Raw genomic sequence first — 12095 nt, 5'->3', positions numbered from 1 at the left:
ATACTTTTCACCTTTTGAAAATACATATCAATAAACTTGCAAATTATAAATAACACTATTTATCTGTGATCCTACTACCCAGAGAGGATAATCTGCATGTTGGTGAGTGTGTGTATATTTTATTTTTATTTATTTATTTATTTTAAAAGATTTTACTTATTTATTTGACAGACAGAGATCACAAGTAGGCAGAGAGGCAGGCAGAGAGAAAGGAGGAAGCAGGCTCCCTGCTGAGCAGAGAACCTGATGCGGGGCTGGATCCCAGGACCCTGGGATCATGACCTGAGCTGAAGGCAGAGGCATTAACCCACTGAGCCACCAAGGTGCCCCGAGTATGTGTATATTTTAAAAATTTATTTAAATTCATTTACTTAACATATAGCGTATTTCTGGTTTCAGAGGTAGAGGTCAGTGATTCATCAGTCTTATGTAACCTTTAGCACTCATTACATCATCTGCCTCCTTAATGCCCATCACCCAGTAACCCCATCCACCTGAGTATGTGTATATTTTAAATGGAATCACCATTTATATAGTTTTCCATAAACAGCTCTTTTCAGGTAAACATAGATCTTGAAAGGCCGAGAGTTACTGGCTTGTCGTTAAGCATCTGCCACATCATTATGGTAAAATGGTTACATGGTAGACAATGAAAAATATAAAGTAGTTTATATCATCATCTACTGTGGAACTTTCAACTTATTTCAAATTTCTCACCACAAAAATTGTTCATTAAAATTGGAATGACCTGGGGCGCCTGGGTGGCTCAGTGGGTTAAGCCGCTGCCTTCAGCTCAGGTCATGATCTCAGGGTCCTGGGATCGAGTCCCACATCGGGCTCTCTGCTAAGCGGGGAGCCTGCTTCCCTCTCTCTCTCTCTGCCTTCCTCTCCGACTACTTGTGATTTCTCTCTGTCAAATAAATAAATAAAATCTTTAAAAAAAAAAATTGGAATGACCAAAATATTTGTATTCTTTTTCATAGGAAAACTACTTAAAAATGAAATTACTGGATCAAAAGATATATAAAGTCTCTGCTCCTGAAGCAGAACAGTAGGAAATGGCTTCATACTACTAGTGTTCCTTGTTCCAAGACATAAAAACAAAATGTAGTTTTTTTTTAAGTTCTTTTATTTGTTCTTAAATTTTTTATTTTTTTAAAGATTTTGTTTATTTATTTGACAGAGAGAGAGATAGAGAGAGTGGGAACACAAGCAGGGGGAGTGGGAGAGGGAGAAGCAGGCTTCCCAATGAGCAGGGAGCCCGATGCGGAGCTCGATCCCAGGACCCTGGGAACATGACCCGAGCCGAAGGCAGACACTTAATGACTGAGCCACCCAGGCGCCCCAAAATGTAGTTTTTTTAAATCTAGTTCATATTTCTACAGTAGGAAAAATCAATGTAAAACTACAGAGATTAAAAATACAACACAAAATTTTCTTGTCTAAATTCGCATCTACAAAATGTAGCTGAAAAAAATGGATGCTGGAGAGAATAATGGTCAAAATAGTAACTGTGCTACACAGAAAACCAGAATATGGAATGAAAGTAGCTTAATGGCATTTGCTACAGAAACTGTTATGAAAATTCACTGGCATTGATATATTTCTGGGTAAAATGCCTTTAATTACAAATAGGGACACAGCTAATATTGTCCCCTCCGATATGAACTGCCATACTACCCTAAAGAAAGGAATAGTAGCCAAAGTTCGAGTAAGCAAAATATACCAGAACATCTCCTCTCTGCAGGGAGGAAACAGAGGTCCATATTATTCATTTTAATTAGCTTTTATTTAGAAATATTTAATTGTGTAAAAATATATTCAACCGTGGCATGAAAACAGCAGAGAGAAGGGTCAAGATAAAACATGAGGCTGTAATAAATGAGACACAATTGATGATGACACTACAGGAAAAATATCCATAAATGATACAACCCCTGATAATCCTGAAACCTCTGCTTTGAGGAGGAAAAAAAAAAAAATCCGTCATTTTCTTTATGTGGAAGGAATCTGTTTTACAGAATACTGTTTGCAAGAGTCCAGGAAATTTGTCTTTCCAAACTAAAAATTCTTGTTGGAATTTAAACTTTGATGAGTGTAAGAGAAAAGCTGATTATCATCCTTCATATATTTTTAACTCAGTCACTCTAACACACACACAGTAGTTTAGGTTCTCTTCCTTGAATATTCCATCCTAATATTTCATGTTCCACATTTTCTTCAAATATGAACAGCTCATTTTCATTTTGTTTAATCCTCAAATTATTCTCTCCATAACATAACTGATTTAGAATAACACTTAAAACCTTTCAAAATTTCTCAAAAATTCTTTTTAAGAATCCTTTAATAAGAAATAAGAGTAAATACTTCATTAGTGAAAGTATTTTTCTAGTTAAAATTAACTGTTTACATTTAAAATCACAGGTTCAGAAACTGGAGCAGTAGAAAGTAATTTTCATATCCAACCTCATCTGACATGAAAACGGATATTCTGGTTGTGATAATGCAAAGGTACTGTGCTAGAGGCTTTCACATGCTTATTCTCAGTTAATTAGAAAAAGCACCCTTTGGGGATTTTATAACTCTCCATTTTACAAATGTGGAAGTGGGCTTAGAGGTATTAAATAACCCTAAGTCACAAAACTAGTAAATGGTAGAGGAATCCTTATTCCTGTGAGTGATACTAATGAATACTAATTTGTAAGTTTAATCATAACTTGAAAACACAGTATCGGGGCGCCTAGTTGGCTCTGTCATTAAGCGTCTGCCTTCGGCTCAGGTCATGATCCCAGGGTCCTGGGATCAAGCTCTACATCAGGCTCCCTGCTCGGGGAAGGGGGATGCTGGGGGAGGAAGCCTGCTTCTCCCTCTCCCACTCCCCATACTTGTGTTCCCTCTCTCGTTGTCTCTCTCTGACAAGTAAATAAAAATCTTAAAAAAAAAAAAAAAAGTCTTGAATGGTTCTTTCCAAAACCTAAATTTTTCCTTTTAATAAAATTAAATATGGTTCATATTATGGGGAGGATAAAGGTTATTTGAACCATAATATGAACCATATTTAATTTTAAATAAATTAAATAATACATTTTAAATAATACCCAAATGGTCTATATAAAGCCTAAAGGCTCCTGGTAAATTAGAAGCAAAGTACTGATCCAATCTCAGTCCCTCCTCAACTAATTTTTAAAAAGATCTTTAAAAAGATACCCATTCATCACCCTGTGTATTAGGGAAGAATTTGATATCTTATAATCACAGGAGCAGGAGGATGAAGAGGAAGAATAAAAGCGTTTCACAGATAATCTGCTGTGGTATATAGGAGACTTCATAGGGGCCACTGGTCCTCCTCCAGCTTTGATAAATTATTCTCACCACTTAAGAGGACTATGGTTAAGAAAGGATAAAACGAGGCGGGGAACAAAAGCAAAGGGTAAAAGGAGTTCTGACTCAAAGCTCACCCTACGCATGTCTTAGGCACTATGGACCCAGAAACAGCAGAGGAAAACTAACAATCTCTGCCATAACAATTCAAATATTAACAAGGGAAAAAACCTCATAAATGAAGTAAAAAGACAAATGGAAGATGTACAATGTGTACAATTCTTAAAATCCCCTAAGAAAGGCACACCTGGGTGGCTAAGTGGGTTAAGCCTCTGCCTTTGGCTCAGGTCATGATCTCAGGGTCCTGGGATTGAGCCCAGCATCGGGCTCTCTGCTCAGCAGGGAGCCTGCTTCCCCCACTCTCTCTGCCTGCCTCTCTGCCTACTTGTGATCTCTGTCTGTCAAATAAATAAATAAATCTTTTTTTTTTAAAAAAAAAGATCCTGGGGCGCCTTCAGCTCAGGTCATGATCTCAGGGTACTGGGATCGAGTCCCACATCGGGCTCTCTGCTCAGCAGGGAGCCTGCTTCCCTCTCTCTCTCTCTCTCTGCCTGCCTCTCCATCTACTTGTGATTTCTCTCTGTCAAATAAATAAATAAAATCTTAAAAAAAAAAAAAAAAAGATCCCCTAATGGGGCACCTGGGTGGCTCAGTGGGTTAAAGCCTCTGCCTTCAGCTCAGGTCATGGTCTCAGGGTCCTGGGATCGAGCCCCCCTCTCTCTCTGCTTGCCTCTCTGCCTACTTGTGATATCTGTCTGTCAAATAAATAAATAAAATCTTTTAAATAAATAAATAATAATAAAAATTTAAAAAGATCCCCTAAGAAAAAGAGCAACCAAAAATATGCACAGGAGATGAACAGGCAGTAAGCTATGAATACAAATGGGACACAGATAGATACAGATGATCAGGAGCACCTGGCTGGCTTCACCCCTGGAGCATGCATCACTTGATCTCAGGGTCATGGGTTTGAGCCCCTCATTGAGCATAGAGATGACTTAAGTAGATAAATACAGATGGTCAACTGTGGTTATGGTTAAAAAAATACAAAACAAGTTTTCCAACTATCAGACTGGCAAAAGCATTTTCTCCTACTAATTTTAGCTATATTGAAGGGGTCTAAGACTGGAAATAGAGGATGATTTGGCACTACAGAATTTTACAGAACACATTCCTTTTTTTTTTTTTTTAAGATTTGTTTATTTGACAGAGAGGGATCACATTTAGGCAGCGAGGCAGGCAGAGAGTGAGGGGTGGGGGAAGGCTCCCTGCTGAGCGGAGAGCCTCATGCGGGCCTTGATCCCAGGACCCTGAGATCATGACCTGAGCCGAAGGCAGAAGCTTAACCCACTGAGCCACCCAGATGCCCTATTTAGCACATTCTTTTTGGCCCAGCAATCACCTCTAGGAACTTACTCTTTAGATATACTCACTAAAGTATATCAAGATATATCCACACACACATACAATATCATTTATAAAAGAAAAAAAAATTAGGAAGTTTAAATTATAGCACACCCATCCTATGGAACATCTTGATGTACTGATATGGAAAAACCTCTAATATATTCTAAAGTAAAAAAAGAAATTCACAAACTTCAGAAGAACATGCAGATAGCAGTAACGGAGGCGTTAGGCATGTGTAAAAAAAACTTGGTAAAAAAAAAAAAATTAGTCAAAATAACCCTTGAAAATTCCTTAAATAGCCCATAAATAGACCCTCAACTCTATGTTCAACTAATCTTCAACAAAGCAGGAAAGAATGTCCAATAGAAAAAAAGATACTCTCTTCAACAAATGGTGTGGGGGAAATGAAACCGGACCTTCACCTTCCACCACACACAAAAATAGACTCAAAATGGATGAAAGACCTAAATGTGAAACAGGAATCCCTCAAAATCCTTGAAGAAAACATAGGCAGAAACCTCTTCAACCTCAGCCACAGCAACTCTTTCGTAGACATATTGCCAAAGGCAAGGAAAGCAAGGGCAAAAATGAACTACTGGGCCTTCATCAAGATAAAAAGCTTTTACAAACAGCAAAGAAAAAAATAGTGCACAAAACCAAAAGACAACAAACAGAATGGGAGAAAATATCTGCAAATGACATATCAGATAATGGGCTAGTATCCAAAATTTACAAAGAAACTTCTCAAACTCAACACCCAAAGAACAAAGATTCCAATCAAGAAATGGGCAGAGGACAGGAACAGACATTTCTGCAAAGAAGACATCCAGATGGCAAACAGACCCATATAAAAGTGCTCCACATCACTTGGTATCAGGGAAATACAAATCAAAGCCACAGTAAGATACCACCTTTCACCGGTCAGAATAGCTAAAACTAATAAGTCAGGAAACAAGAGTTGTTGGCAAGGATGCAGAGAAAGGGGAACCCTCCTACACTGTTGGTGGGAATGCAAGCTGGTGCAGCCACTCTGGAAACCAGCATGGAGGTTCCTCAAAAAGTTGAAAATAGAGCTACCCTATGACCCAGCAAATTGCACTATTGGGTATTTTACCCCAAAGATACAAATGTAGTGACCCAAAGGGGCACATGCACCTGAATGTTTATAGCAGCAATGTCCACAATAGCCAAACTATGGAAAGAACCTAGATGTCCATCAACAGATGAATGGGTAAAGAAGAGGTGAGATACACACACACACACACACACACACACACAGGAATACTACGCAGTCTTCAAAAAAACTGAAATCTTGCCATTTGCAACGACATGGATGGAATTAGAGTATTATCCTAAGCGAAATAAGTCATTCAGAGAAAGACAATTATCATATGATCTCACAGATATGAGGACTCTGAGAAACAAGACTGATCATAGAGGAAGAGAGGGGGGAAAAAATGAAACAAGATGAAACCAGAGAGGGAGACAAACCATAAGAGACTCTTAATCTCAGGAAACAAGCTGAGGGCTGCTGGAGTAGAGGGAGGTGGGAGAGATGGGGTGGCTGGGTGATGGACACTGGGGAGTGTATGTGCTACGGTGAGCACTGTGAATTGTCTAAGACTGATGGTTCACAGACCTGTATCCCTGAAACAAGTAATGCATTACATGTTAATAAAAAAAAAAAAAAGCCCATAAAGTTCAGTATAGATTTTGAATATATCCAACCTTAAGCAGTAATTTTCATGCAAACCAAAATTTGATAAACAATGAACTAGACTAAAGGAAAAAGGGGGAAAAAGTGAATTCAGAGGTGCCCAGTTGGCTCAGTTGGTAGAGCATGTGGTTCTGTTTTAAGTAGGCTCCATACTGGGCCTACTCAATGCAGGGCTTGAACTCACAATTCTGAGATCAAAACCTGAGCCAGGATCAAGAGATGGACACTCAACTGACCAGGACCAGGGTTATAGGTTCAGTACATTGAGTATAGAGATTACTTAAAATCTTAAATTTAAAAAAAATGAGGAACTAGAGTGTATCATGCTAATTGAAGTCACTCAGAGAAAGACAAATACCATATGATTCACTCATGTGTGGAATATAAGAAACAAAACAGATGTACAAAGGGGAAGGGGAGGAAAAAATAAGAACAGAGAGGGAGGCAAACCATAAAAGACTCTCTAGTTAAGAGAGCAAACCGTGCGTTGCTGGAGGGGAGGGGAGTGGGGGATGGGCTAAATGGGTGATGGGTAGTAAGGAGGGCACTTACTTGGATGAGCACTGGGGGTTATATGTTAAGTGATGAATCACTAAGTTCAACTCCTGAAACCAATACTACATTATATGTTAACTTGAACTTAAATAAAATTTAAAAGTGAATTTAGCTATCTGAACAATAAAATGATCATGCCTTAAAAAATAAATTAATAAAAAATGATCATGGCTTTAATAAACCATACAGTCTTTAGCATCACATGGGAGATGGGTGGAAAATAATACACATTCCCCTTTTACTATCCTAATCTGTTTTAATATTAACCCTTTATGATCTTAAATGTAAGTATTATTTTTATTGTGCGATTGTACATTGCTGAGTCCTTGGCACTTGGAATAGTACCCGACATGTAATACAACCTTAGAATTTGTCAAATGAATAAATGAGAAATAAAGTAATAAGCGCTTAGCATAAGGTCAAAGTGCTCACTAGGTGAATGCCACATTAGAATTGAAATCTTGCTTACTAGACTCATAATGTAAATTGTTCTTTGAATTTATAGAAACAAAAATAGCTTTCCCTTTTTTTTAAAGCCAACTCTATCTCCAATGTGAAATTCAAACTCACAACCTGACCCTGAGATCAAGAGTCACATGCTCTACTGACTGGGCCAGCCTGGCACCCCAGTAGCTTTATCTTTTTGAGAACCTGTATTTCCTTTTGTGGTTTTAGTGAACTACTCTTTTCTATGGCCTTGGCAATTGCTTTCGAATTTTTTAAAAGATTTTATTTATTTATTTGACAGAGAGAGAGAGACCACAAGTAAGCAGAGAGACAGGCAGAGGGTTAGGGGGAAGCAGGCCCCCTGCTGAACAGAAAGCCTGACGCAGGGCTTGATCCCAGGACCCTGAGATCGTGACCTGAGCCGAAGGCAGAGTAATTTCACTGAGCCACCCGCTGAGCCACCCAGGGGCCCCGGTCTCGAGATTTCTTAATCTCATCTTTAGCAGTGAAGTCTCCATTCCAGTTAGGATTTCTATTGAGTTTGTTACAAATGATATATACGTACATATATATGACTAATATATATGATGAGATGTTCACATATGAATTTGCTATGAGGTTCAACTTTGAGGACTGATACTTGGGAGAGGGAGGAAATTGTGCTATTTGAATTTTTAATCACATAAAACATCAAAGGGAGTTATATAGGTGTTAAGATTATGGGCACTACAGCTTTCTTTTGTTTTTCCGTAGTTTGTTTTTGTTTTTTAACATGTCAGTGATACTTTCGATCTAAACTAAACCTTCCAGGGCTCATCCCAGATACTTGGGAATATGTTCAATCAGGGCACAAGGACGAAGCTCCTAACCCCAAACACAGACCACGTGGAACAAGGAGGAAGGTGAGAAAGACAGAACACTGTTGCTCCTTCCTGGCTTTCTAGCAACCCAGTAACACCTGAATGTGGCAGAACCAACCACATTGCATGAAGTTAAGCCCCAACTCTAGCATAAAACTCTCCACTTCTCACGTTAGCTCCTTCTCAAAACAGTCTGAAAACGATCTCTCCAGATATTTTGGAAATTTGATTTCTCTCGTTCTGGGGAAAATATACTAAATGAACTTTTGAATTCTCTAATTTGAATAAATTAAATAAGAGTCTTTTTAAGTGTCTAAAGCTACAATGTATTAAACTGAACCTAACTTTTGTTTATCTTTAAGGTTTTTTATTTTTTATTTTTTTAAGATTTTATTTATTTATTTGACAGAGAGATCACAAGTAGGCAGAGAGGCAGGCAGAGAGGGAAGCAGGCTCCCTGCCAAGCAAAGGGCCCGATGCAGGGCTCCATCCCAGGACCCTGAGATCAGGACCTGAGCCAAAGGCAGAGGCTTAACCCACTGAGCCACCCACGCACCCCAAGGTTTTTTATTTTAATAGTTCATCTATTTCTTTCTATATTTAAACTCTTCTGCCTACTTGGTTTGGCACACTCCTACCTTTAAAAAAGTCAACGACTACATAGATGAAGGAAAAAAAGAGAAATTACTCGCTAAGTTTGTTGCCAAGTTCTTGAAGAGCTTGCTCCTGTTCATGATATATTTTTTTCAACTGCTGATTTTCATCCTGGATGTTAAGGAACTCCTTCAAAACAATAAAAGACAGAAAATGCAATTTAAAAGAAATAAACAAGAAATTCCCCACCATTTACATACTAATAATTAGGAACAAATCCTTTAGCTTTTTATAAAAAACAGAACTCTATGTCCAAGCTCTCTCATAGCTATGCCATCAACTATCACCTATTTTCCATTCATTTAAACTCTACTAGTTTTCTTTTTTTTAAGACTTATCTTGGGGTGCCTGGGTGGCTCAGTGGGTTAAAACCTCTGCCTTTGGCTCAGGTCATGATCTCAGGGTCCTGGGATCGAGCCCCACTTCGGGCTCTCTGCTCGGCGGGGAGCCTGCCTCCCCCCACCCCCCACCGCCTGCCTTTCTGCCTGCGTATGATCTCTCTCTGTCAAATAAATAAATAAATATCTTAAAAAAAAAAAAAAAAAAAGAAAGAAAGACTTATTTCGGGTGGAGGGAAGAACAGAAGGAATCTCAAGCTGGAGCCTAGTAAGGGCTCAGGGCTCAATTCCATGACCCTGAGATCATGACTTGAGCTGAAACCAAAAGTCAGATGCTCAGCTGACTGAGTCACCCAGGTGGCCCATGATTTTTTTTTTTTTTTTAAAGAAAACTTTCAACCCAAGATGGGGCTTGAACTCATGAATCTAGCCAGGCACCCCTTCTTATTGGTATTTTTAAATACAACCAGAATATTCTGCCTCTTTAGTATAAATATAAATTATGATTTCTTTTTTTATTAAAGATTTTATTTATTTATTTGACACACAGGTGGAGATTACAAATAGGCAGAGAGGCAGGCAGAGAGAGAGGGGGAAGCAGGCTCCCTGCTGAGCAGAGAGCCTGATGCGGAGGCTCAATCCCAGGACCCTGAGATCAGGCAGAGGCCTGAGCCACCCAGGTGCCCCTCTCTTTTTGAGTAACTTAGTTTTCAAAGATACAATTTTTAAAGTTTTACCGCCATTTACTTTTTTAAGATCAATGATTTGTTGGGTCTCATTTCGAAGATGAGATAAGGCATCTTTCTCCTTTTGAAGATCTTCCTGCAAAGTCTGTCTCCATTCCTTCTCAATCTTCAAATCAGTTTCCAGCTGCACCCTTAAAGGACAAACACACGGAAATTTAGTGCTATTTCTCACAGAACAGCAGTCTGCTTTCTTTAATAACATCTGTTTTATTATTTTCAGCAGCACAGGGTTTTCTAATCCCAACTTATCAATATATTTGCCAACCACAAAAATTCCTGGCTAAACAATAATTTGTCACTTCTTATTTCTGTGTACATAAATGCTATATGAGCAGAGAAAATGCCTGGAAGTATATACCACACTATTAACACTGGTTGTATCTTGGAGGAATGAAACAAAGGAGAAAAATGTGAAGTTTTAATTATTTACATTTTATGCCATGTGCAAAATTTTACAATGAACTCTTGCTCTATGAATTTCAGCAATCACTAAACCAATTAAACATTAGTCACAGAAAAATCAACCCTGGTATAGAGTGCTACTTTACAGATTGCTTCCAGGACAGAGCTAAGCCCAAAGAGACCTGAGGAAAACCCATACTGCTCAGAAATGCCAATTCACATTTCAAAGTGCTACCTCATCATTCTAACAGGTACTATCTGACAAAACAAAAGTAGTCAAATTCCTACATTTTAAGATACCAAGAAGAAATCATTTTGAAAATTATTGCTCACAGGTAGGTATAACAGATGAGGCATAAACAATGCTACAATTTCTAATACCTTAAATTTCATTTATTTATTTTTTAAGATTTTATTTATTTATATGACACAGAGAGAGAGACAGAGCCAAAAGCAGGGGAAGCAGCAGGCAGAGGGAGAGCGAGAAGCAGGCTCTCTGCCATGCAGGGCTGGATCCCAAGACCCAGGATCATGACCCAAGCAAAAGGCAGATGCTCAACCGACTGAGACACCCAGGCACCCTCTAATAAATTTTAATAGCAATATGTAATATTGAGACTATCACAATATATCATTTTAATACTCTTCTGTTAATATTCTAATTACTTTTTTTCCTCATAAAGTTAGCATTTCTATCTATGGCCACATTATTTCTCTGTGAAGTGAATTTCAGACTTTATAATTCAGGTTGCAGAGAAAAGATACCCCTAAATGGAATTTACAGATTGTTGATAAATACTATTTCACTACAAATTCAAAGGAATACAGAGACAGGTATATGTTACTAACACTGAAGGAACGAAAGTATGGAGTGCCTTGAGTGGCCTTATCATCCAGAATCAGAAAAAAACTGAGTGAAAAAGCAAAGGAAAAATATTTTTAAGTTATTATAAATATATTGTCAAAATACACATTGACCACCAAAGGCAGAAACCATAAAGAAAAAAAGGAAAAATAACTACTGAAAATTTAAAATGTCTAAATGAATAAAGTTTAAAAACAGTAAATTTTGGGGTACCTGGCTCTGTGGGTTAAAGCTTCTGCCTTCAGCTCAGGTCATGATCCCAGGGTCCTGGGATCGAGCCCCGCATCGGGCGCTCTGCTCAGCTGGGAGCCTGTTTCCCTTCCTCTCTCTCTCTGCCTGCCTCTCTGCCTACCTGTGATCTCTGTCTGTCGAATAAATAAATAAAAATCTTTATAGAAAAAAATAAAAACAGTAAATTTAAAAAATATTTCACTGTATGTGAAATGCGCAGAGTAAAGAACTCTTATAAATAAATATTAATAAGCTGAACACTCCAAGGAAAAAAGTAATGATATGAACTGGCAATTCACAAAATAAATACAAATGGATCTCACCAATAATCAAAGATATGCAAACTCCAACGACAAAGCACAATTTTTCAGACTAAAGGATTCCTCTAGATTAACTGATACGATGGTACAGACCTATGCTAATTGATAGGAACCACTGCCCATGACACAGCACATGCAATAAAGATGGTACTAAAGAGCATGTTGTATGACC

General features: G+C 38.2%; 1 protein-coding gene across 6 annotated transcripts in view; it reads right to left on the bottom strand.

Annotated features, from left to right (window-relative positions):
• The window catches only part of RUFY2 (RUN and FYVE domain containing 2), a 55199-nt gene that overhangs the window by 7927 nt on the left and 35177 nt on the right, over positions 1-12095 (bottom strand). For all 6 annotated transcript variants that reach the window (XM_059170095.1, XM_059170094.1, XM_059170097.1 and 3 more), the window contains 2 exons: positions 10107-10236; positions 9056-9150 (listed from right to left, as the gene is read on the bottom strand). In XM_059170095.1, the coding sequence (XP_059026078.1) occupies positions 9056-9150; positions 10107-10236 (225 nt within the window). The remainder of the gene's footprint in view (positions 1-9055; positions 9151-10106; positions 10237-12095) is intronic.

The sequence above is a fragment of the Mustela lutreola genome, chromosome 4 (genome assembly GCF_030435805.1).
Source record: "Mustela lutreola isolate mMusLut2 chromosome 4, mMusLut2.pri, whole genome shotgun sequence".
NCBI lineage: Eukaryota > Metazoa > Chordata > Mammalia > Carnivora > Mustelidae > Mustela > Mustela lutreola.
Note: the sequence above shows the minus strand (reverse complement) of the source record. Positions and strands in the feature narration are given on the sequence as shown.